The sequence below is a fragment of the Bos javanicus genome, chromosome 5 (genome assembly GCF_032452875.1).
Source record: "Bos javanicus breed banteng chromosome 5, ARS-OSU_banteng_1.0, whole genome shotgun sequence".
Classification (NCBI taxonomy): domain Eukaryota; kingdom Metazoa; phylum Chordata; class Mammalia; order Artiodactyla; family Bovidae; genus Bos; species Bos javanicus.
Genome location: NC_083872.1, coordinates 115,815,252 through 115,840,156, shown reverse-complemented (window position 1 = coordinate 115,840,156; position 24,905 = coordinate 115,815,252). Strand labels below are relative to the sequence as shown.

At 58.6% G+C, this 24,905-nt stretch overlaps 1 protein-coding gene across 4 annotated transcripts in view; it reads right to left on the bottom strand.

Moving 5' to 3' along the window:
* PRR5 (proline rich 5) overlaps nt 1-24,905 on the bottom strand; it is a 55,475-nt gene that overhangs the window by 14,726 nt on the left and 15,844 nt on the right. For 2 of the 4 annotated variants that reach the window (XM_061418827.1, XM_061418826.1), the window contains exons 2-4: nt 11,519-11,641; nt 2,610-2,690; nt 671-728 (exon numbers count right to left, since the gene is read on the bottom strand). In XM_061418827.1, the coding sequence (XP_061274811.1) occupies nt 671-728; nt 2,610-2,690; nt 11,519-11,631 (252 nt within the window). In that variant the 5' untranslated portion in view covers nt 11,632-11,641. Of the gene's footprint in view, nt 1-670; nt 729-2,609; nt 2,691-11,518; nt 11,938-24,905 lie in introns of those variants that run through there. The other 2 variants (XM_061418825.1, XM_061418828.1) reach the window with 2 other exon arrangements.

The following is a 24,905-nucleotide window of genomic DNA, read 5'->3' as shown; positions in this document are numbered from 1 at the left end:
AGCCGTCTGTCCCCCCGAGAAGAGCTGTGAGTATGCTGACTACTGCACTGCACTCTGTTCAGAGGCAGGCCATGCAATCTATCAGTTTACACCTCAATAAAGCTGCTACGTTAAAAAACCAACCCTACACCCACAGGATGGGGAGGGGCCCCAGGCTGGTTCTCACCCCCCGCTCCTGGGCCTGCATGTGGACACCCCTGCCTGTACCACCTCGGCCTTCCTGCCTGTGCAACCTCGGGGGCCCCGGGCCCAGTGTGTTCATTCTCTTTGCAGGCCTGTGGCTTCTGCAGCACCTGGGAAAGGGCGACCTTGGTGACGCCGGTGCCACGCTAACACTGTCACCACACAGCTCAGGGTGACACGGCCCAGGGCCTGTAGATGAAGAACACCGGGACTCTGGGGACCAACCCTGGTCTTCCAGGAAGAGGCGGGCCACCAATCACAAAGGTGACCTCGAGCCCCGTGCCAGGCAGGGCTCTGAGTCCTCACCTGCCTCTGATCGCGTAACCGCCCCAACAACCCGAGCTGGCTGGCTGGGGAAACTGAGTCACGGCTAGGTAGACACCTCAAGCCCAGCACGCCACGTGCCCACTGGGAGCAGGCACCCCCTTCCCACCCTGTCCTTTCCAGCCAACTCAGGAAGCAACCCCGGGCCTGATGGGGAGCAGAGCACACCCACCTGTAGGTACTCCGTGAAGAAGGACCCCAGCTCCGTCTTCAGCAGCTGCCTGTGGGGGTGGGGGGGCAGGAGTCAGAGACCTCATGGTGCTGGTGAGGGTGGGGGTGGGGTGGGGGCCGCCTGCAGCAGGAGACCAACCCCTAGGCCCGGAGGATGTGGCCAGATGCTTCTCCAAGATAGACGAGTGGCCAGTAATGTGGGGGAGATAGTTATCAGTCAGGTCAGGGGAAGGCTGACCACTGTCAGTCACCAGGGAACCAAACCCAGACCCCGACACCCGCCCTGATGGTGTTAGAATCAAGGCCCCAGGCTGTAACACGTGCAGGGGAGAAGCTGGGGAAAACGACCCCTCATACTCAGTGAGAAGGAATGCAAGACGGCGCAGCCGCTGCAGATAATGGCTGGGAAGCTCCTCAAAAGGTTCAGTGTAGACCTGAGGTTCGGTGTAGACCCCCAAACCCCACCCTTAGGTGCAGACCCTGGAGCAATGGGAACAGAGGTCCACGCGAGGTCTCCTACACGGATGCTCCCAACAGCCGAAAGGTGCAACCCACCCAAACGTCTGTCAACACAGGACTGGGGAAACAAAAGGGCGTGTTTTCATACAATGGGGTATTATCCGGCCATAAAAAGAAACGAGGCGCTGATACCTGCTCCAGCCCAGACGAGCCCAGGTGTGGAGGTGCACTGGGCCGAGGGCAAGAAGCAGACGCCAAGGCCACGTGCATTATCGTATGACTCCATTTATAGGGAACATCTGGCAAACCCACGCAGATGAAGTGGACTGAACCTCCCAGAGGCCGTGGTGGTGGCAGGGGGTGATAGGGAGTGACTGTTAAGGGGTCTGGGTTTTTCTGTGGCGGGGTAGGGGGGATGGGGGGTGATGAAAATGTCCTGGAATTAGATAGTGCTGGCAGTGGTACAAGCTGTTGAATGGACTAAGAACCACTCAACTGTACACTGTAAAAAGATAAATTGTACTTAAAAAAAAACAAACATATACGGGCTTCCCTGGTACCTCAGACAGTAAATAATCTGCTTGCAACAAAGGAGACCCAGGTTTGATCCCTGGGTCAGGAAGATCCCCTGGAGAAGGAAATGGCCACCCACTCCAGTATTCTTGCCTGGGAAATCCCACGGACAGAGGAGCCTGGTGGACTACAGTCCATGGGGTCGCAAAGAGTCAGACACCACTGAGCGACTAACACTTTGAAGGGCCATCTTAGGTCTTCAGGGTCGGGGTGGGGTGACCCAGTCCCAATCCCTCGTCTACTCCTGCCCCGAGCTCACGAGGTTTGCTGCCTGTTTACCCAGGGTGCAGGGACAGGATGGCACTGGTCGGGGCATGAGAGAGAAGAGCATGGAGGTGGGAGATGCCTCCTTGAACAAGGTAGCTGTGAGACCCTGGGCAAGTCTCTCGACCTCTCTGAGCTTCAGCCTCCTCCAGTACCACGTAGGACTAACGCCTCGGCCTTCCCAGATGCCCTCGACGCTGGTCTGTCCCAGCTCCCGCAGTCGAGTTCAGTTCTCAACTGTTCGCAGGAAATAAGGGGGGCGTTCAACTGGGCTGTAATGGCCTTTCTGGGAACAAAACTCCCGTCATTAGGCAGGTGGGTCCTTCCTCTTTTAACAGAATAAATATCCTTCGCGATGCTCAACGGCAGCTGGGAATGTGGGCGTCATCTTGAGCCACTGCCCAAGTCCCTCCCCGTTTCCCCTGCAAAGCGGTCCTGGACCAGAGAGCGGGGTGTGAAGGCCACAGGACACGGCTGGGGTCAAGGGTCACAGAGCGGTCACCGCCCACCTCAGCTCTAAGGGTGGAACCTGGGGCTAGTGGACAGGGGGGCCTGCCCGGGGTCCCCCCTTCCTAGCACAGCCCTCCCACCGCTCCCAGACCCGGGCCCGCATGACGGGACAGATGGCCACTCACCGGACACCTTCGTTCAGGCTGAAAAGCTCCTGGTCGGGCAGCCCCTTGCGCTGGAAGACAGCGATCACCCCGTTGTGGATGCTGCAGGGGGAGGTTGGAGGGGGAGAGGAGGGTTGCCGACCAGAGGCCCTGAGCCCCAGCCCGCCTTCCCTCTCCCGTGGCGCCCTGCCCGCTCCGCTCAAAGCTGGGCAACGGCCTCTCGCAGAGAAGGCAGGCCTGGAGCACACAGGTCGGCCGCCCCCATGGTACCCCATCTGCCCCAGAGCCTCAGATCCCATCTCGAGCTCTAGGCCTGTCACCGGTCACTTCTCCTGGAGCTCCCAGGTACCTTCCACACACTCTGCCTCCCTTCCCGTATCCCTGAACCCTCTACACCCAGGCCAGAAACTAGGGAACACCCTGTGATGGCCTCCTGCACCCCCGAATATAACCGCCTTGTGCTTCCAGGTGCCCTGGAGCTGGCCCCTGACCCCCTGAACTGGGTATCTGTGCTGTCTGCACCTGGCCCCACTGGGGAAGCTGCCCTCACCACAGGCCTTTGCTCATGTCCCTCCTTCAGGGCCCAGGCGGTCTCAGTGCTTACATTCCATCAGTATGCAGCCACGTGTTTACAGGTGACTTGTTTGATTGACTGGTTCCCACCACCACCTGTAAACCTCAGAGCACAGGCCCTGCGCCATCAGCGGCTGCGCGCTCACGCCTGGCTCAGAGGAGAGCCTGCTAAGTGCTGTTCGGTCCTTAAGTCGTGGCCAACTCTTTGGGACCCCAAGGACTGCAGCGTGCCAGGCTCCTCTGTCCTTTACCGTCTCCCGGAGTTTGCTCAGGTTCAAGTCCATTGAGCTGGTGATGCCATCCAGCCACCTCATCCTCTGCCGCCCTCTTCTCCTTTGGCCTTTAATCTTTCCCAGCATCAGGGTCTTCTCCATGAGTCAGCTAGCGACATTCATCCTGACTCTTCCAGGCCCTCCAGATCCAACTGGCCCTGAAGCCCTGCCCATCTCTACCCCCGAGATCTCCGCTGCGCCATATCTTTCCTTCACACTCACCCGACCTCTGACTGCACAGTCAGCCTCACTGCACCTGCCTCCACCCAGGGCCCTGCAGATACAGCCTAAAGCCTGAATGTGGCATTCAAGGCTCGTCTGGAATGGTTCCTCCCCACCAGGCAGAGTACTGCTGCCATACCTTAGGGTCTTTGTATCCATTTCTCCTAAGGCGGTGGGTGGGGGTGGGGTGGTCCTCATGCTATCTACTAGGCAAGTAACTATTCACGCTGGAGCTTTGGCTCAGAGGCCACCGCCTCCAAGAAGCCCTCCTGACTTCCTCCCTTTCCCTCACCTCTTGGCACTTTGCCATTTACTTCCACATTAGTTCCTGCCACCGGCCATAAGCTCCCAAGGGTGAGAACCAGGTCTGGTGGCTCCACCGCCCTCCACTTAGGATCCGGTTGCTGCTGTAAAGCTCAGCACCATAGATTGCTTCTCGGTGTTTAGGGACAGCCGGACACTGGTTGCTGTGCATGTGTATCATGGAGTAGGCGGCGGCCACCAAGCTCCCAGAGCCCTTGTCTGTTCTCCCCAGGCCCACCGTTCCTAGTAACGTGGACTAGGACGTTCCTAGTTCCTAACGTTCCTAGTAAAGTGTCCACCCACTTTGCAGATGAGGAAACTGAGGTTCAGAGGGGCCAGGTTCCAGGAGGCCACCAAGCGCACCCAACGCTGCCCTTACTTTCTGTGGAGCCAGCAGTGGGCAGGGCTGCCAGCTTGCACCCTGGAAGAGGCAGAGCAGGGGCAGGGCCCACACACCCTGGGTGGGTGACGGCAGCTCTGAGCAGTGTAGGGACATGCCTGGGGACCAGGCCAGGTGCCTCGTCCCCTGACCTGCCGCCCGACCACCCCGGGGCCTGCTGCTGGAATGCCGCTTATTCCTGTGGCCAGGGCCACACGCCCTCCCACTTGCTTCCTGCCTGAGAAATGGGGGTCACAAGCGTGCCTGCCCCTAGGCTGCCGGGAGGATGAAAGCCTGGCCAGGCCCGAGCCTCAGTGTGGTCCCAGCTGGGATCACGCTCGCCTCCGTCAGGAGGCCTGTGTGGACCCGGCCTATAGCTCTGACACAGTCAGGCTGTTCCCCATTTACAGGCTAAAAAAAGTAAGAGTCTGTTGGGAAGTCAAACGGCCACAGGAAGCCGGACTGCAGCTGCCACCCTGAAATCCGAACAGCCGGGGACTCGCGCCCGGTGGGGCTGTGGGGGGTCAGCCCCTCCCAGTCCTGCCGGGGGCGGGAGCCCAGGGCACTGGCATGTGGGGCCCCATGGGGCCTGGCCACTGCGGAGGCTCAGAGGGGCCTGGCTGAGTCTTCCCTGCGGCCCAGGCCTCCGTCAGGCTGAGGGGACGGCCTGCGGGAAGGCCTCATCAGCCTCCTGGGCCTGGTCCTGCTGTTCTCAGCAGCCTCTCCAAATCCTTCCTCCTCCTCCAGTGAGCGTTCTGGAGGAACCCCAGCCCGCTCTGGTCCGCTGCCCAAAGGCCACCCTAACCATGTGGCTTTGGACGGGAAGACCGGCTCTTGGGAGAAGCCTTCTGGAGGCCCTTGGAGGTCCAGCACCCACTGGGTCACCTGCACCGCTCCCCGCCCTGCCTCAGGCCTTCGTCCTTGCTGTCCTTTCTCCTGCAGGCTCACCATGAAGTCAGGACCCTCTCCCCTCCCACCTGTGTGGGGAGTGTATTTGACCCTATCTTCTTCTGCAAGAGGAGAGGTCTGTCTCGATTATTGCCTACTTCTCGCAGCCCAGGCCTCACACCACTCTACGTGTATGCAGAGCCCTGCCCAGCCCTGGGGTCCCCCTTGAGTTCCCCCGCCATCCTGGCCTCCTGCTTTGTGGACCCCGATCCTGCCCTGCCCATCTCCAGCCCCCATGCTGGTCTCAGTTTGCACCCCAGCTCTGGGCTCCCTGGCTGCACACCTCTGCCAAGACTGGACCACTCGTGCCTCAGTTTCCCCATCCGTACAATGGGACTCATATAATCACAGCCGCTGTAGGAGACACTGGGGAACAGATAGCGCCCTGTGGGGTTACGTGTGTCACACATCATCAGAGTTGACTGTGGGGGTGGGGGGGCAGAGGGTGCCCCTAGAAGCATCCACCATGGCTCTACCATCTGCCCTGGGTTTTTCTCCATCTCCTTCTAACCATGGCATGAGGTGGGGACTATGACAGTCCAAGCTGCAGAAGGAAACGGTGAGGCTCAGAGCAGCCAGGGCACGCCCAGTGTCATACAACTTGATGCCTGGTGGGGCCAGAAGGAAGCCTGGGGCCCACCGTCCTCCCACCCCATGTGGCTGCTCCAAATAGGGGTGGCGGCCAGGCAAGGTCTCTGCAGCTGATGTTCCACGCTGTTTCTAAAGTTTTGAGTTGGGTCAAGAATAAAGCCCTGCTGGGATAGAGAGGAGACCGGGGGTAGTGGGATGGTAGTGGAGAGGCAAGGCCCTTGTGGGTCTTCTCCCTTCAAAGAGAAGTGAAACCCCAGCCCATGGCCTCCCTGAGCAAGGCAGGCAGGCCCAGCCGGGATACGGGCAGTGGCCCAGTGGAAACCGCAGGCACCCAGGGGCCCGAGTAGAGACCGACCCGTCACCTCCTCTTGCAGGGAGGCCCTCTCCAGACCTCCCGCCCACCTAGGGAGACAGGATGGCAGGAACCAGTCTCAGCACCTGTCACCCAAGCACAGGGCGAGGAGAGAAGCCTGAACCCCTGGGTGAGGCTCCACGGCCCCCACGATGGGGCCCAGACCTGCTGCCCTCAGGGCTGGCCAGGCTCCCCGTGCTCAGGCTAGGGGAGGAAGGGCTGACTGTGGGGCTCTGGGGGGACCTGCCTTGGCTGCCCTGGCGTGGGCTGGTGCCGGTGTGGGGCCGCCAGCAGGTGGGACCCCAGCAGGGCGGAACCCCAGCCGCACCTCTCACTGTCACTCATCCGTCCATGTAGGAAACTCTGGCAGAGAGTAAGCAGGCGACAAACCCTGGCAGGTCACACAACACATCTCTAGGGACTCCTGGGAAGGCTGGGGCCAAGGGCGAGGCCTGGAGGCGCAGGCCTGCCCCTTCATGGGCCCTGCTCTGCTCTGGACCTGCCTCTGGAGCCTCAGGAAACAAGCGAGGAGTGCAGGCCTCCGCCAGTTGCACCCTCACCCTCTTAACTGCCTGGTGCCCCAGACTGAGTATGTGGGAGCGGCGGGGATGCCAAGCACAGGCCCCCACTGGCCTCCCCTTCCCGCTCCCAAATACCAGTCACCCTGGAGGTTTTAGCCAGACTCCTTCGGCCACCCAGAGACCCCCATGAAGTGGTGGCAGGAGCTCTGGACTTAGAACTGGACAGGTCCCCTCGCCTCCGAGTTCTCATCTGCAAGGTGGGGGCAGGAGTCCCACCTTGCAGGCTGCTGCAGGGAAGGAAGGCAGCCTCTTCCACGCCCAGGGTTGGGACAGGGGCCAATACCGGTTGGGGGTGGGCCGCATCGGAGGCATGTGGCGTTCAGGGCCCAGGAGGAGAGCCGGGCACAGGATGCTCTGCACTCCCCGCCCCCCCGCCTCACTCCTCCAGGACCAGGGATGGGTGGATGAGCAGGGCGGGCTGCAGCCTCTGGGCTCTCACCGCCAACCCCCGCCCGGCCTGGCCCCAGTGGACATGAGCCCTGGGCTGTGGCTCCAAGTCAGACCAGGGTTCAGACCCAGCGTTAGCAGGGGCTCTTGGTCAAGGCCCTTTCCTTCTCTGGCCTCGGTTTCTCTGAAGACCACCATCGCAGCCTTAGAGACGGGTCTGCAGGAGCAAGAGGACCCCGCCACTGCATTGCATGGGCTCCCACAGCCGGAAGACAGGCAGGCGCCTGGCTCAGGCATTCAGGCGAGGAGTAGTGCTCCCTAATGGTCTATATCCTGTGGCCCAAATGCAGGACTCAGGCCAGGGTTTGGGGGGCTCTGCCTGTCCCCCAGCTGGCCCCTGAGCTCAGGGACATGACCTTTGTGCAGCTCGACGCCCCGCACACACAGAAAGGTCCAGACCGAGCGAGGTGCTAACTGGGGCCAGCACAAGGACAGGGACATAGCATGCCACCTCCGAGCCCCTGGGGAGGGGACCAGGGGCTGTGTGTGGGGCCGACAGGTGAGGCATCCAGCCCTCTGCAGGGCCAGCCCTGGGCCGGGCGCGGGGCACAACCCGCCCCGGAAAGCAGCCGCAGGGGCTTAGGAAACAGCTGCCGACGGTTCTGCTCTAGTTTCTGGTTCGTTGAATATGGCCCGGTGGGCCAGCCCTGCACCCAGAGCTCCTCTGTGCACCCACGGGAGAAGGGAGCACAGTCCCCCACCGCGTGTGGCCAGTGTTCACACTCCCCGGTGGTTGTGTTCTTCCCAGCACTGACTACCACCCGCTCGGGCCTCGTGGATTTCCTGCGGCCCCGTTTACCTCCTGACCCCCTTCCTCGACTCCCGATTCCATGCCTGGGGCTGGGACAGTGCCAGTGGGTGAACAAATGGACAAAGGAAGGAACGGCCAGGTGACACGTGGATGCCGCTGTCATGGGCACATGCTCTGTGTTTTGTCCCACGTCCAGATGAGGGAGCAGAGAGAGGCCCAGGGAAGTCAAGAGGACCGGGCCAGGTCACTGCAGTGGGTCTCCGAGAAATTCATGTCTTCCCAATGCCATAGATCTTATTTGTAAACAGAGTTTTTGCAGACGTAATTAGTAAAGGACTCTGAGACAAAACCAGTCTTGATTTAGGTTGGGCGCTACGTCCTACGAGTGGTGTAAGAGGAAAGAGAGGGAAGTTTCGGCACAGAGACACAGAGGACAAGACCCGGTGGAGGCAGACACAGAGAACGGAGCGGTATGGCCAGAGGCCAAGGAGCCACAGGGAACTGTAAGAGGCAGGGACACTCTCCCCTGCAGCCTCTGGAGGGAGCGAGGCCCCGCGGACACCTGATTTTGGACTCCTGCTCTCCAGACTGGGAGAGAAGGACTTTCTGTTGTTTTGAGCCACCAGTTCAGTTCAGTTCAGTTGCTCAGTCGTGTCCAACTCTTTGCGACCCCATGAATTGCAGCACGCCGGGCCTCCCTATCCATCACCAACTCCCAGAGTTCACTCAAACTCACGTCCATCGAGTTGGTGATGCCATCCAGCCATCTCATCCTCTGCCGTCCCCTTCTCCTTCTGCCCCCAATCCCTCCCAGCATCAGGGTCTTTTCCAATGAGTCAACTCTTCGCATGAGGTGGCCAAAGTACTGGAGTTTCAGCTTTAGCATCATTCCTTCCAAAGAAATCCCAGGGCTGATCTCCTTCAGAATGGACTGGTTGGATCTCCTTGCAGTCCAACGGACTCTCAAGAGTCTTCTCCAACACCACAGTTCAAAAGCATCAATTCTTCGGCGCTCAGCTTTCTTCACAGTCCAATTCTCACATCCACACATGACCATAGGAAAAACCAGAGCCTTGACTAGACGGACCAAGTTTGTGCCAATTGTTTTACAGTTGCCCTGGGAAACTAACACAGCCACGAAGAAAAAAGGGGTTCACTTTGGACTCAAAATGAGGTGTCCACAGCTCAGCAAGGCAGGCCCCGCACTGCCCCATGCCCCGAGGCTGTTGTCCTGGGGATACTGCAAGGAGGCGGGTGGGCCAGCAGGCAGCCAGAACAGGCTCAGGCCCCCGGCGATTCCCGTGGAGCTCCGATGGGGAAGACCCTGCCCCTCCCTGACTCAGGGCTCTCTCTGCCAGGGGGAGGACAACAGGCGCTGTGCTCTGCGGCGTCAGCATGGGCAGGCCTCCTGGTCCTCTCGTTCTTCCCCTCTAAATGGGGGTGCGGGTGGTAATTGTATCTCCCTCCCCGAGTTATGGTGGCAGCAGGCAAAGTGAGCCAGGGGCCCCTCGCAGGGGCCGAGCCGCAGGAGTGTGGCAGGGCAGGTTGAGCTGCAACGGGTCCAAGGCTAGGTGGCTAGGAGCCTGGGGGGAGCTGGCTGCCAGCCGGGCCACACCCTACAGTCCGCCAGGGACAGGGCACAGAACGGCTCTGAGGTCCTAAAGTTCCTTTAGGTTAAAACAAAAAACAGTGGGGGTGCCCATGTGGCCTCTCCCTACAGGCACCCCCCTGGGCTCCAGAAGACTCAGAGCCGATCCTAGGGTGCCCCCACCTCTGCCTGGAGACCCCCGAGTAGCGCTGAGCACTGCAGGAGAAAGCTGCTGTTGGTGAAAGCTCAGGAACCAGTAGACTTCTAGCACGCGCGTGTGCTCAGCTGCTCTGGTTGTGGTGGACTCTCCGTGACCCCGCGGACGGGAGCCAGGCTCCTCTGTCCATGGGATTCTCCGGGCAAGAATGCTGGAGCGGGTAGCCACTCCCTTCTCCAGGCGATCTTCCCGACTGAGGGACTGAAGTCTCCGGTCTCCTGCTCTGCCAGGCGGGTTCTTTATCAGCAGTGCCACCTGGGAACCCGTGAGAGGCCCTCCCAAAACCTATCCCAACAAGGCCCACCCTGACATGTCCCCAGCATGAATTTGAGCTTGAGTCGTGAGTTACCAAACACCTATTAGGTGCTAGACACATGCTGAGGGCTTGAATACAGATCTTCACCTTTAATCCCTACAACAGCCTGGAGGTGGGCATTTTAAAGGACAAGGAAATTGAGGACCAGGGAGGCTCAGTGATTCTCTCAAGCAGGGAAGAGGCAGACCTGGAATGTGAACTAACTCTGTCTGTCTCCTCGGGCTGGATCAGGGCAGAGACAAGGAGGGGGGACTGCTTTTCTCTCAGTGCTGCGGGTGGAGGAACTGCCTCTTCAGGCAGCACGTGGTCACTGGGCCCAGGAGATGCCCTGAGGGGAGTCCTTCCCTCCGTATCCCCACACCAGTCCCGTAAGAAGGAATGCTGACCCATGGGGAAACTGAGGCCGACTGGTCCCTAACTCTCAAGCCGTTCGCAACCTGGTAGAGGACAGAAGCGAAGGGCACAGAGGATGGTCTCAGGCTGGCAGCCCTGTGCTTCCCGCCACGCTCAGGAATAGGTGAGCGTCCACGCTGACAGTTGGTTTCCTGGTGGCCCAGACCACAGACGGTGGAGCATCTGGCAGGGCGTGTGCAGTGGTGGGGGCAGCTCACATCCACAGCCCCCCTGGACAGCCTGCGCCCCTCTCTTCTCCTCTCCTCCCACTTTCCTTTTGGTGGAAATTATGTTTTTGAATAGGGCTCCTGAGCAAACACGGTGGGAAATCCCACTAAACAAATCGTCTCTTTTTCCGGATTCCCCCAGCCTCGCTCTTTAAACAAAGCTGGTGGGGTGGGGGTGGGACTTCCCACGGCCCCTGCTAGTCTGGGAAGGACTCGCTGGGGGAGGGTCGTCTCAGGAATGCCAGGCAGCTGCTGCTGCTGCACCCCTGCTGACAGCTGGGAGGGCAGGGGCCCTCCCCCCGCGCTCAAGGGAAAGCCGGCCGCCCCGACTCCCGACCGAAGGGACCTAAACGCAGAAACAGGAAGCAGAGCAACCCATCGACTGCGCCCGCAAAGCTCATCTGCGAAATGGGATAAATACTTCCTGCTCTATTTACCTCCCAGGTTGCCAACAGCAGGGGCGAGGGGCGAAGACGTGGGAAGACCCCGGGAGGAAGGCAGGCTTGCGGGATCCAGGCCCACCCCGTCACCCACCAGCTGCGGGGTGGGGTAGGGGTGCCCCTGGCGCCAGCCCCGGGCCCGCGGTCTCGTCCCTCCGTTCTAGAAACACGTCGCACTAAACTTCCCTCCCCGCCCGCGTAACTCCGGCAGAGCGAGTTCTCCGCAACCCGGGAGGCGCAGAGCTGCCCCCGGGCACATTTCCTCGCCCCAGGCGCCCCCCGCCCCCGGCTCTGGGACCCGCGGGGCCGGCCGGGAGGGCGCGGCCTTACCTGTCCCAGGTGGCGTTGGCGCAGGCCCGGCGCTGCTGCGTGCCCCGCTCGTCCGCGGCGGTGGCGGCGGCCGGCTCTCTCTTGCCCAGGTCACTGAGGCTGGGCGAACTCATGAACTTCAACCTGCGGAGAGTCCTCATGGTGACCTCCCCTGGCGGCGGGCTCCGCGCCCACGCGCGCTCCGCGCCGCGCCCTGCGCCACGCCGCGCCGCGGGCCCCAGCCGGCGCTGCGCCCTCTACGAGGAAACTTGGGCGAAAGCAGGAAGCCGGGCGGCCCTCCCGGGGCCCGCCCCGGCCCCGCGCCTCCGCCCCGGGCCCCACGCCGGCCGCCGCGCCGGGTTAATCATTGCTCCGAACGGCCGCGGCGCGCAGCGCCCGGAGCTCGGCGGATACCGCGCGGACCCGGCGCAAAAAGGGCCCGGGGGCGGGGCAGGACTGAGGGGGCGGGGTGCAGGGCCGGGGCGGGGCGTGGGCGTGGCCTCCGGAGAGGGCGTGTACAGAGGCGGGGCCTAGAGCTGGGGGCGGGGCCTCCACAGAGGGCGTGTGCAGAGGCGGGGCCACGAGCTGGGGGTGGGGCCGGCTCCTCCAAGGCAGCCTTAGCGGCCCTCCTGGGGTCGCGCTCTGGGTTCCCTCTATTCTTCCAAGGGCCACGAGTGCCCACCAGAAAACAACACGCACGACTGCACAATCCGACCCCAATCGCCCACCCCGCGACAGGCCCTGCGGCCCCACCCCGACGGTGCTCTGCTTCGTGCCCGGTCCCGGACCCCTGCTGCAGTTGTTGTGCCAAGTGCCCCCTACCTCGCCATCCCTCCCCACTAAAGGCTGCGCCCAGACAGATTTCTCAAGACCCCGCCATGTGGACACAGGCTCCTCCCTGGTTCTCATGAAGGCTAACTAGGTCGAGGTCTTCAGCCTGTTTTGCAGTTGAGAAAACCAAGGCTCAGAAGGTCAAAGAACCTGCCCAACGCCTTACAATGAACAAACGGTTTGGGATGCCCATGGGGCTCCCTGGCCCTTGCCCTCTCCATCAGACAGGGCAAGACAGTGTCTCTCCCCTCCTGTGTTCCCACGGCCTTTCCCGAAGCAAGGCCTTTATCACCAGAGGCCTGGCCTCACGTCTTCCTGTAAATGTCCCGCGTGCATCACTGGGGGAGAGGAGAAGCAGAGCCTGGAGTCCCAGCATGGGAAGGAAGGGTGCTCAGGCCCCCTCCCCCCAGTGCTGTACAGAAGATGGAACTGAGGCCCGGGGCCTCCCAGGCCCCCTATCCAGGCTCTCTGTATGAGATTACACCGCCCCCACCCCGACCCCCGTCAATGACAGAGCCAAAGCCCCTGCCGCCACCCCCCTCCCCCACCCCGCTGGTCTTGGTTATTCAGCCCGACACAGTGTAGGTCCACATTACCGTCCCCACTCAGAGACTGGAATCTGCACCTTAGCGTGGAGGAGGTGGTGATCGCAGGGGAGAGGTCTGGCTCAATCCCCCGCCCCCTCAAGGCCGGGACTCTTTCTGCTGAATGCCCCAGGTGGGATGATTTGCCAAGCCCAGGCTGAGTAACCAATGAGCGTCTTTTGTGGCTCCAGGCGCAAGGATAGCCTCATATGAGGTGTATTGACTGGGGAGGAGACACTGTCCAGGGAAAATCACCCAACGTTTCCCAAGCACGTACTGCACACCAGACATTACCCTCATCCTCGGGAGGCAGAGTCCTGCCCAGCAAGCCCCCTGACTCTGAGCTCAGAATCGAGGGGTCAGAGACCTCTGACTCCCCCAGAGTACATCACCCCCAAGGCTGAGACCTGCATGACGCAGCGTGAACGACAGGCCAGGAAGGACGGTGATTTCCACACCCTTGTAGAAACAACTGTGGACCCTGTCTGCTCCTTCCACCTCCTCTGTCACCTCCCCAGCCCAGGACAACAGACACCTCCTGACTGGTCTGCCTGGGGCCACGCAGGTCACGGGAAAGCCTGTCCTCCAGGTGGCGACCAGGGTGACCCTTGGCATACCATGTGCCCTCCTGCGCTTGGAGGCCCTGCTGGTTCCCACCACCCTGGGGATCAAGGCCAGAGCCTGAAATTCTTGGGGGACCGTCCCACCTCTCCTTGTTCCCGCTTCTGACTGCCTTCACCTTGGGTTAGGCTCAGGGGTTACCCTCTGGGCATCTGATGACTTTTCCATGCGATGCCTCAAGCCAGGCATCCAGGGGGTCCAGGACTGTGATGTAGTTCACCACTACATTCCTGAGCTCAGTACACAATAGGTATGCGGTAAATATTTGGTTAAATGGATGGATAAACATCTGTCTCACAGGTGGGAAGGGATTCAATGCATTGTAAATATTGCCACACTGAGGCTTTCCTGGTGGCTCAGTGGTAAGGAATGTGTCTGCCAACGTAGATCCCTGGTTTGGGAAGATTCCACATGCCTCGGAGCAACTAAGCCCCTGTGTCACAACTATTAAGCCTGTGCTCTAGAGCCGCGGAACCGCGACTTCTGAGCCCACGGGCCGCATCTACTGAAGCCCGCACACTCCACAGCGCGGCTCTGCAACAAGAGAAGCCACCACAGCGAGAAGCCTGTGCGTGCCACGAGAGAGGAGCCCCTGCTGGCAGCAACTGGAGAAGAGCCTGTGCAGCAGTGAAGACTCAGCAGTCAAATAAATGAATAAAATTATATATATAAAAAGTTGCCACACTGGACAGAGGCAGAACCACTGTCACTGCCCCTGGTGTAAACGCAGCAGAGAACCACCAGGATCCGTCCACATCCCGGTGGACAGGATGAAGGGCGGGTTCCCTCGCTGGAGGGAGGCTCTCGGGCGAGGGCACTGCTTCGTGTGCTTGGCGCACTCAGGTGGGAAGAACTCAGCCACAGGCAGGGCCTGGCTGGCACGAGGGGCCAGCTCAGTGCAGAGGGAGGCTGGACTGTTCTGGATGTGGGTGGTAAGGGCAGTCCAAGGAGCGGGGCAGGAGTGGGGCTAGAAGAGGAGGGGCTGGGAGAAGTGGCCAGCCAGAAATGCCAGAGGTGGGGCTGGCAGTGCTGGGGGTGTAGAGGAGACCCAGGGGTCTTCTGTGTTTGGGCTGGTGATGGGCAGGGAGGGGCCCGGGGTGGGTGGGGGCTGGACAGACAGGGGAGCAGGCAGGCCCCAGGGCCGGAATCTGAGGCAGAGGCCGGGAGGCAAACCATCCCAGCCCCCAAAGCAGGGGGCAATGGGGAGGCCGAAAACCAAGTCCGGCCCCTAAACGTGTTCCGCACAGCTCGCGGTGTGGGGGAGAAAAACAAAAAACCAAAACTGCCCACAGCCAGGGTTTCACAATGGAGACACTGACACAGAAACCCTGATTTCTGGCTTCCCGGGAAATGTCAGATGACCTGGCCTCCTGGGCCTGCGGCCCCATGTGACCGCCGTGACTGGGATGCTGCCCCCACAGGCAGGCACAGGGTCTCCCGGTGCCCACCGGGCCCTCCACTGACTTATGGAGGCTTCTGCGCCAGGTAAGAGGTTGGGGACTGAGCAACCATATGGCGGGGTGGGGCTGGGTTGGGCCCGTGTGTGCCTGGGACTCAGGGAAGGGAATGCCCTCCATTCAAGGGAATGGGAGACAGGGGTACCCATTCATGCACCCCCGAGGCTCCCAGAGTAACCTTGCTGCAAGAGCTGTGCCAGGCCTGATGGCATCAACCACATCCTCTCCTCCTTAAGGAGTCAAACTTCATCCCAGCCCCTCCCCAACCAGTGGGAGGTCAGTACCTGGTACAGGACCCTGGTCAATAAGGGGGACCCACAGGGCTTTTCTTTCTGTTGCGGGAGGGAGCCCTGGGCAGAACGGGGGTCCACTGGACCTGCCATCAAGTCAGGTGACCTCTCGGGTCTTGGTCTGCCCATCGGTAAGATGGATGGGGTTGAGGGACATGGGAATGAGACCCCATAAAACCCTTCTGCAAGGAGATCAAACCAGTGAGTCCTAAAGGAAATCAATCCTAACTATTCATTAGGACTGATACTGAAGCTACAATACCTTGGCCACCTGATGTGAAGAGCTGACTCACTGAAAAAGAACCTAAGGCTAGGAGGGATTGGGGGCAGGAGGAGAAGGGGACAACAGAGGATGAGATGGTTGGATGGCATCACCGACTCAATGGACATGAGTCTGAGCTAGCTCCACGAGATGGTGAAGGACAGGGAAGCCTGGCGTGCTGCAGTCCACAGAGCAGCAAAGAGTCAGACACGACTGAGTGACTGAACAACAACAAAGCCCTCAGGGGCCACGTGCTCCCTGTAGCTGTGGCAGGAGCTGGTGACCCAGGTGTCTTTGATCCTTGAGGTATGACTGTGCTGAGGGGCTGGTCCGGAGGTTTTGTCTTCACGGTCAAGGTGCGAGGACTGGCAATGACCTTTAGGATGGGCTCAAAGCACTGGGTCTTGGCGTCAGAAAGGCCTCCAGGGCTGGGAACTCCAGCCAGGATCTTTGGGGGTGAGGCCTGGGGTTGCTCGGAAGTATCTCAGGGACTCTGCAAACCCCTGGGCATGGCTCAGTCATGTGCCCACCACACAGATGGACAGCCTGACGCCTGGGAGCAGGATGGCAGGAAGTCTGTGCGGCCCTGGAACCCAGGCCTCCAGCCTTCTAGGCCACCAGGGGTAGGATAGGAGCAGGCAAGAGGCAGCCGCCAGCTCTGTGGACCTCTTGCTGGCGCTGACCTCAGCCAGCTGCACCCTGCCCGCTCGGAGGGGCACTTCCGCCCCCTGGTGGCAAAGGCTGGTGCTCCCCACAGCAGGCTGGGACTGTCCCTCCAGTTTGCTGGGGAATCCCACCGGCCATCACTCTGCACCCTGGGGGCCTGGACAGCTGGGAGGGGCCTCACCCAGGCATAGAGAACCCTGAGGGGAATGCCTGGCGCGTGTCTCCTTTCTCTGAGATGGGCAAGACCCCCATGCTGAGGGGAGGTGGGACGAGACCATTCACACGGTCGTGTGGTGCACGCCAAAGGGTGGCTTACTGCTGGCTGTGACAGTTGCAGCAAGAGACTGGAGTCAGGGCTGAGCCCCCATCACCCACGGTGACGCCAGCATCACTTGGCGATTAGACTGGTCATCTCCGAAGGCTTTGCAATGTGATGGTTCTCAGCGACTGTCCCAAGGCTGGACAACCAGTCCTCAGGCTGGATGGGCACCAGGCCATCAGAAGCAGCATGTACTATATAGTTCATGAGTGGGGGGACTTTCAGAGGTGCCCCTGTGCCCAGCCTGGGGTGGGGGCACCACGACTAGAGGTGGGTGGGTCCTGCCCTCAAGGTTGCTGTTGGGTCACTAAGTCATGTCCCACTCTTTGCGACTCCATGGACTGCAGCATGCCAGACTCCCCTTCACTATCTCCTGGAGTTTGCTCAAATTCGTGTTCATTGAATCGGTGGTGCGATCCAACCATCTCAGCCTGTGCCGCCTGCTTCTCCTTTTGCCTTCAGTCTTCAGACTTGGGAGCTTTTCTCTCTGGCTTCACTGTTGTCGCTGTTCAATTGCTCAGTTGTGTCCGATTCTTTGCGACCCCACGGACTGCAGCACTCCAGGCTTTCCTGTAATTCAGCATCTCCCAGAATTTCCTCAAACTCATGTCCACTGAGTCGGTGATGCCATCCAACCATCTCATCCTCTGTCGCCCTCTTCTCCTCCCGCCTTCAATCTTTCCCAGCATCAGAGTCTTTTCCAATGAGTTGGCTCTTCACATCAGGTGGCCGAAGTATTGGAGCTTCAGCTTCAGTCCTTCCGATGAATATTCAGGGTTGATTTCCTTTAGGATGGAGTGATTTGATTTCCTTGCAGTCCAAGATGCTCCAGGGAAAAGTGTCCCTTCTGGTGGTTTCAGAGTCAGTACCGACTATTATTACCCCGTTTCAGAGATGGAGACAGAGAAGGTGAGTGAGGGTGAGCTGCCTGCTTAAGCTGTCAGCTAAGAAGCATGGGGGCAGGGATGCTGTGCTGCTAGGGGGACAAAGCCCACCTCCCCAGTGCTTTAAAAGCGCTGGAGACATTTATTGAGCACCTACTGCATGCCTGGCACTAGGCGCTGGGAACACAGCAGGGGACAAAAGAGCCAGGGTCTCTGCCGTCGGGGGAGCTCACCATCCCCTCCGAGCTCTGCCATCTGCCATCTCCTGACATGTTCACGGTCCCCTCGAGCCTTCTCTCTACCAGCAGAGCTCCCGCCCCACCCCACTGCCACCAGGACCCACCTGGAGCCCCCTTCCCCAGACTAGTGGCCTCTTCCCTCTGCTCTCAGAACCCTCCCCCGCTCCTTCTGGATCTGGATCCCAGGCCTGGAGTGGGGTGGGGGCGGGCGTTCTGACCAGGAGACGTCCCTGTTCTTAGATCCCCAAACGGTACCCACTAGAGGCTCTGCCAAGCCTCAGGTTCCCATCTTCAACAACTGGTTCTCCAGGTCTCTCCCGGGACAGTGTTGTGCAGCTCTTGTTGTTATTCAGTCACTCAGTCATGTCGAACTCTTTGCGACCCCAAGGACTGCAGTGCGCCAGGCTTCCCTGGCCTTCAGTATCTCTGGGAGTTCGCTCAAACTCTTGTCTGTTGAGTCGGCGATGCCATCCAACCATCTCATCCTCTGCCGCCCCCTTCTCCTTTTGCCCTCCATCTTTCCCAGCATCAGGGCCTTTTCCAATGAGTGGGCTCTTCGCATCAGGTGGCCAAAGTATCGGAGTTTTGGGTTTTTTGTGGAACCCTGATTCTGGTCTATAGATAGGTCCCTGTGGTACAGTTAGGAGAGCAAAGCAGGAGAGATTCCAGGCTTCCCAGTCCTCCAAACTGGGTCTGCTCCCCACTCAGCCACCTCCCCTGCAAGCCCCTATGCCCCCAAGTCTCGGGCTCCCTAGTGGAATGTCCCTCCCAGGGTGAGCAGGAGGATTGAATGAGCCTCCATAACTATAAGGAAGTCAGTTTCAGTCTGTGGCAATTGGTGAAGGCAGCTCTGAGACACCAGGGCATCGCCTTCTCCAGACAGAGCCTGCACCCTGGCCCACCCAGACCCCGGCTTTGACCTCTGCATCCGGGAAACCTCACAGCCAAATGTGGCAAGGTCGGGCCCCAACACCCAGCAAAGCGGAGACGCGTTCGTCCCCTACTCCCGGCTTGTCTAACAGGAGCACACAGACTCTAGGAGACAGGAAGTGACAGGTAACTTCTGGCCAAGGCATCGTGGCTTCTGAACGCCAACAAAGCAGGGGGCCGCTCTGCCTTTCTCAACCTGGATAAATGCAGCTCCGAGCCACATCCCCACTGTGTAGCCAGGTGGACCGGGGCCACGCCGGGCAGAGCCGGGTGGATTGGGCTTGATGTCCAGTTTTCTCTCCTCCCCAGGCACTTTCCTGGCCAGCAGCCTTTTCTTAGAAGAATCCTTGGAAAGAGCAAGGACTGCGCAGGCAACTGGAGCTCAGACTAATGATGGGAAGCCCAGGAGAGGAGCCTGGGATCGTGGACCAGGGTGGGGGAGGTGGGGGCTCCAAAAGGGTCTCTTCACTTACTTCTTCCAGGAATGAATAGTTCCAGGGGTGGTGAAGGTCAGTGGCGGGGGGAGAGCCTACATCCTTGACTTTGTAAATAAAGCCCACAGAGCCCAATGAGGAGGCAATGGCGTCAGCTGGACTCTGCCGACTCTTAAGGCCTTGCTCCCAGGGGAGGGGGAATCCACCCCACCCACCATCCTCCTGCTTCTGCAGGGACGTGGCTCTGTCCACCAGGTGATACATTTAACGCAGGAGAAGCTGCTGCTGAGATTCGCTGGGAGGTGTGAAGGGGAGCCCCCCACCCTTCCAGCAACAGGGACCCCTTACTGAGGGCTGGCCCTGGCTGGGCTGGCCCACGGTCCCCAGCTGGGGACCTGATTCTCTGCCAGCAGAGTGGTCTGATTCCCCCACCACAGTGGACATGGAGGCCCCAGGTCCTGATGTCACCTGGCCAGTCATAGGCCAGGATGGATGCTGGAGTCCCCATTCCAGTCCTGGCTTCCTTCATAATGGGCTGTGGACTGAACACTGGCCTGTTCCTGGGAGAGGCTGGGACCCTCCTCACGCAAAGCCTGGGCAGGTGGCGCCCCTCCCCCACTGACCCCCGGCCCCTACTGTCCAGCTACCCCCCTGCTGGATCAGCAAGCACAGGTCCGGCCCCTGCTCCTGGAACCTGCCCACCTCTGGGCCCTGAAGGCCTGAGGACTCCAGACTTCACCACCTCCCCTTCCCCTGACCTGGCCTCCTGGCCTCTCAGTCTACAGGACTCCACCCCACCGCTGGCCGATCGAGCCACTATGCCACCCAGACATAACCTACCCATCGGCTCCGAGGCTTCCGCAGAGGCCCCAGCCTGCGGGATGAGCTCCAAATTTCCAGCGAGGTGGCCAAGACTCCTACAGACCACGGCCGCTGCTCCTCGGTCTCCACTGCAACTCCTACGAAGCCCCTCCAGGCCCCCTCCTGGAGCCCCCCCCCCCGCCACCCCCGCTAGGAGACAAAGCAACCACTGTTCCCAGTCTTTCTGCCCGCTTCCCACCTCCGGGCCTCTACCCAGCCTCTGCCCTAGGCCTGGGTGCCCCTGTCCCTTCCCTCCAACTTATCTCTTGTACAGTGATTATATTAATAGTAAAAGGCAGGAGAGGGCCGTGATTTGGGGTGTGGACTCTGGAGCCAGCCGGCCTGGGCTGGATGGTGGCTTTACCGGTTAACAGCTGACTGTCTTGAGCTGATCACCTCTCCTCTCTTTAACTGTGCCTTGGTTTCCTCATCTGTAAGACGAGTCAGAAGAACACCTTCCCCCACAGGGATCCCAAGACTGTAAATGCATTCAATGATGTCAGAGGCTCAGGGTGGGCCTGGCGCACAGTAGGTGGTCATCAACATTAGCAGTCATCACCAGCTGGCCTCTTGCTCTCCACGCCCATTCCTCCAGTGTCCCCTGGATCCCAGGCCCCCAGGATCTTTCTCCCCTCAACCCAGCTCAGCCAACAATCCCCAGGCTGCCCCCCGCCTCTCCTTGTGAGGATCTCGGGACTGGGCCTGCCTCCACCATCAGACGCCCCCCGAGGCTGAGGCTCCTCCGGGTAGAGGAGCAAATGCCCAGCGGACACCGACGAAGACTTCCCTCTCGACCTAGCTTTAATCAGTCTCCTTGGAGCTCTCTGCTGGACGAGGGCTGACCTTGGGCTCCACTCGCTGTCCTTGCAGAATCCACTTTGAGCAAGAATTCTGAGTCAGTTTAGTGAAAACCCCCCACCCCTGCTATCTGAGCTCCCTGTGTCTCACCACTTGGCTGGCCTTCAGCTAGAATTCAGTGGAGTGGGTCAACAACAGTCCCCCTTCCCCCGATGTCTCCTCTTCCAGCTTTCCCATCCACTGACCCTCACCCTGCTCCTTGGCTACAAACCCCCACTTGTCCTTGTTCACGATACACTGCGCTCAGTCGCTCAGTCATACCCAAGTCTCTGCAACCCCATGGACTGCAGCCCACTAGGCTCCTCTGTCCATGGGATTTCCCAGGCAAGAACACTGGAGTGGGTTGCCATTTCCTCCTCCAGGGGATCTTCCCGACCCAGGGATCGAGCCCATGACTCCTGCTTGGCAGGTAGATTCTTGACCACTGAGCTACCTGCGAAGACTTGCTGGAGCGGGAGTCAGGTCCAGTCACTTCCCTCACCGCTGCAAGACTCGATCTGAGATTCAGAAATGCAAAGAACTTTGAAAACTCAGATGTTTGTCAGGGCTCATTTAGCCACAAAACCTGATCTGACCAGAAGTAAGGCTATTTAGAGTCTCTGTCTACCTGACGTGGTGGAGATCTTGTGCAAAAACATTCCCCAGGATGCTGCCCTGATGCCTTCCACAGGGCAGTGACAGCCTGCGTCATCATTCAAAAATAACTGGAATTCCGCCGTTACATCTGGCCCTGAGCGTGTTGGCCAGATAAGGGCTGGGGAATTTGCACAGACGCAAGATGAGTCAGAGCTGGCAGGTATGTGGCTGAGCCAGATTCCATCAGACTCCAAAGATGGCCTGCAACTTAGTAGGAGAACTAGACACAGGTATATATAGGCTCTGAAAGTGCCTGGGAAGAAGTAGTGATATATGGAGAATATGGTTACTATTTTGCATTCACCACTTAAAAGTCAATTTAGGGAACTGCACAACCTGAAAACTCCTCCCTATGTATCCCCTAGAAATGCTGCATAAAAAATTATACACGTCTAAATGCAGAACTGAGCTTGTAAAAAAGTGAGGATAATCAACCACAGACCAGAATGATAATAATATTATCAATAAGTATTAATATCAATAAGTATTATCAATAAGAGATTCCTTATCAGTATCTTTATACCATATCTGATATTAATTTACACAATTAATCTAATAATTATATAATTAAAATAATAGTTAGATAGCATCACTGACTCAATGGACATGAGTTTGAGCAATCAGCGGGAGATACCGAAGGACAGGGAAGCCTGGCGTGCTTCAGTCCGTGGGATCGCAAAGAGTCAGACACGACTTAGCGACTGAACAACAGCAATATTAATTTTACTGAAGGCCAGCATAGTGCTTGCAATATACAATAATTCGATATGGAGTGATCTCAAGTATCTTAACAGAAACCTCATTTAACATGGAGCCAGGAGGCCAGAAGGGGGAGCCCTCACATCCTAGCACTCCCGGTCAGTCGCAGACCCAACAGTAAGAGACAGACCTTCGCATCTCCAACAGGAAGGTTACTACTCTACTACCCAGCTGGAGGAAGGCAGAATTTCTCCTTGCCTGGCAACAGCCCAGCCAATGAGAGACTGGGACAATTCAGCCAACGAAAAGCCACTACACTTGGAACTCCCCGTTTCCTCCAATGGACTCTTTTGTTTATAACAGCCTCTCCAAACTCCCCTTCTCTCTTATAAAAGAATGGTACCCTGGACTTGCCTGTGGTTTGCCATAGGTTGCACATCCTGAATTGCAATTCTTTGCTATTCCCGAATACACCTGTTTTTGCTTGCAAAACAACAGGTGTTCTACTGTTTTCTGTCAACACCCTCTAGCGCTTGCAGCAACTCCAGCTCTCTGCTGTCCCCATTTCACCGCTGAAGAAACAGTAGATCTCATGTTGGTGGAGCTGGGATTCAAGCCCAGGCAGTCCAGCTCCAGAGTCTGCATTCTTCACTACTATACTCTGAGAGTTGTGCTCTAATTAGCAAAACAGTTAAATCACAGGAAAAGACTGTCAACTAAGAACCCAGATGTTAAATGAAGGTGTGGCAGCCTTGTGGGGGTAGGGAGAGGGGGGCTTCCCTGGTGGCTCAGATGGTAAAGAATCGGCCTGCAATGCAGGAGACCCGGCTTGGATACCTGGGTCGGGAAGATCCCCTGGAGAAGGGCATGGCCACCCACTAGTGTTCTTGCCTGGAGAATCCACATGGACAGAGGAGTCTCTGGAGGCGGGCTCCAGTCCACGGGGTCTCAGAGTCAGACATGACTGAGTGATTAACACTTTCACACGCTGAGACAGAGAGGTGAAAACCAGCAGCTGGGAGATGCAGCACCAGCAAGGAGGACGACGGAAGGCGCAACTGAGTCCTTCACAGAAAGCCAGAGGTCTCGGGGGCGCACCCCTAATAAACAGGCAGCTGGGAGAAAGATCTGCCCGGTGACGGAGAGGACAAGAAAACTTGTCTCTGACCACCTGAACTTGAGGCAGGGAAAATGCCTAAACATCTCCTGAAAATCTGTAGTCAAGGGTCTGCCTTCAGACTGGGGTGGGTTAGGCGGGTGGCGAGAGCCTAAACTGATCAGCATAGAAGTGGCCCCAGGCTGTGCTAGCCCCAGGCTTCTAGAAGAGTGACCACAAAGCTGCTCTGGAGGGGCAGGTGCACAAGCCAGGCCTCCGGGGTTTCCACGGATAAAGCCTGGATGGAAGTAACCTCATGACCCAAATTATACAACACACAGGGAAACAGGCCACCACGAGGCAAGGAAAGCCAACACACAAATGTCGGGGTGAAATTCCTAGAGCTTCAGCCAAGAAACTATTGGAAAGACTGTAACACGAATTTAACATAATCAAAGACAAAAGAAAGCAGGAATAAGACACAATGTCATAAAATTCGGGGCTGTTGCTGAAGCTCCAAAACTTTGCCACCTGATGCAAAGACCTGACTCACTGGAAAAGACCCTGATGCTGGGCAAGACTGAAGGCCAAAGGAGAAGGGGGCGGCAGAGGATGAGATGGTTAGGCGGCATCATCAACTCAATGGACGTGAATTTGAGCAAACTCCAGGAGATAGTGGAGGACAAAGAAGCAGGCAAACAGTCAGACACAACTCAGCTACTGAACAACAACAGCAGCAGCAACCCACTTAGTGGGCGCCTCCCCAGGTGTAAAATGGAACAGAGACACCTACGCCACCTCAGCGCTGACTTCCCTGTCCTGCCCTGCGTTCTGCAGTCACTGTAAGAGTGCTCACCAACTCAAGGGCCTGGCGTGTCTAGGAGGGTATTAGATACCAAGGCCCACTTCTGTCTGGGTCACGCTGAAAACATCTGAGTCTGTACGGAAGAGACAACTTCACGGTAAATTTGAGCTTTCTGCTGCTCTATGCCTAACAAAAGCCCAGTTGCGAGAAATAATATTCATGAGCTTGGTCCAGAAGACACATTCTCCTCCATAACCCCAGATCAGAGCTTGTCAAGACAGGGTCCTGGAGCTTTCCAGGATCTGTGAAGCCCTGAAACTGCATCCCTCCTGAATGTGAGTGTGCCTTTTACTGGAAGGGTGTGGGGAGAGAGAGGTGGTGTTCACAGGCTTCTCTGAAAGGGCTGAGATCCCCTCTTAAGGCAAAGCCAAGGAGTGAGCATGGCCCATCATATGGAGCATCTCTGTTACCCAAAGATTTGGAATGGAGGCAGGAAAACAATTGGTTTTTGGTTTTTTTTGGCCAGGCTGTGTGGCATGTGGGAACTTAGTTCCCTGACCAGGGATTGAACCCGCACCCCCTGCAGTGGAAGTGCAAGAGTCTTAACCACTGGGCCACCAGGGACATCCTGAAAAAAGGAGAGGGAAGCCTGGTGTGCTGCAGTCCATGGAGCGGCAAAGACTCAGACACGACTTAGCAACTGACCAACACTACCACGTGGCTCAGTGACAGACTTGAGGTGAAATCCTCATGGATTTTGAAGATAACACATGAAACTTCCGTCATCTCAAGGTTATGGACCTCACAGAGTCCTTGCAGACCAGACGGGAGACGTCCTCTCCGTCTCCCCTGCAGTTAGGGGAGCCTGAGCGTCCAGCTCCAGACACTCAGTCCTTGGATACAGCCGGACAACAGGAGCACTGAGATGCTGCTCAC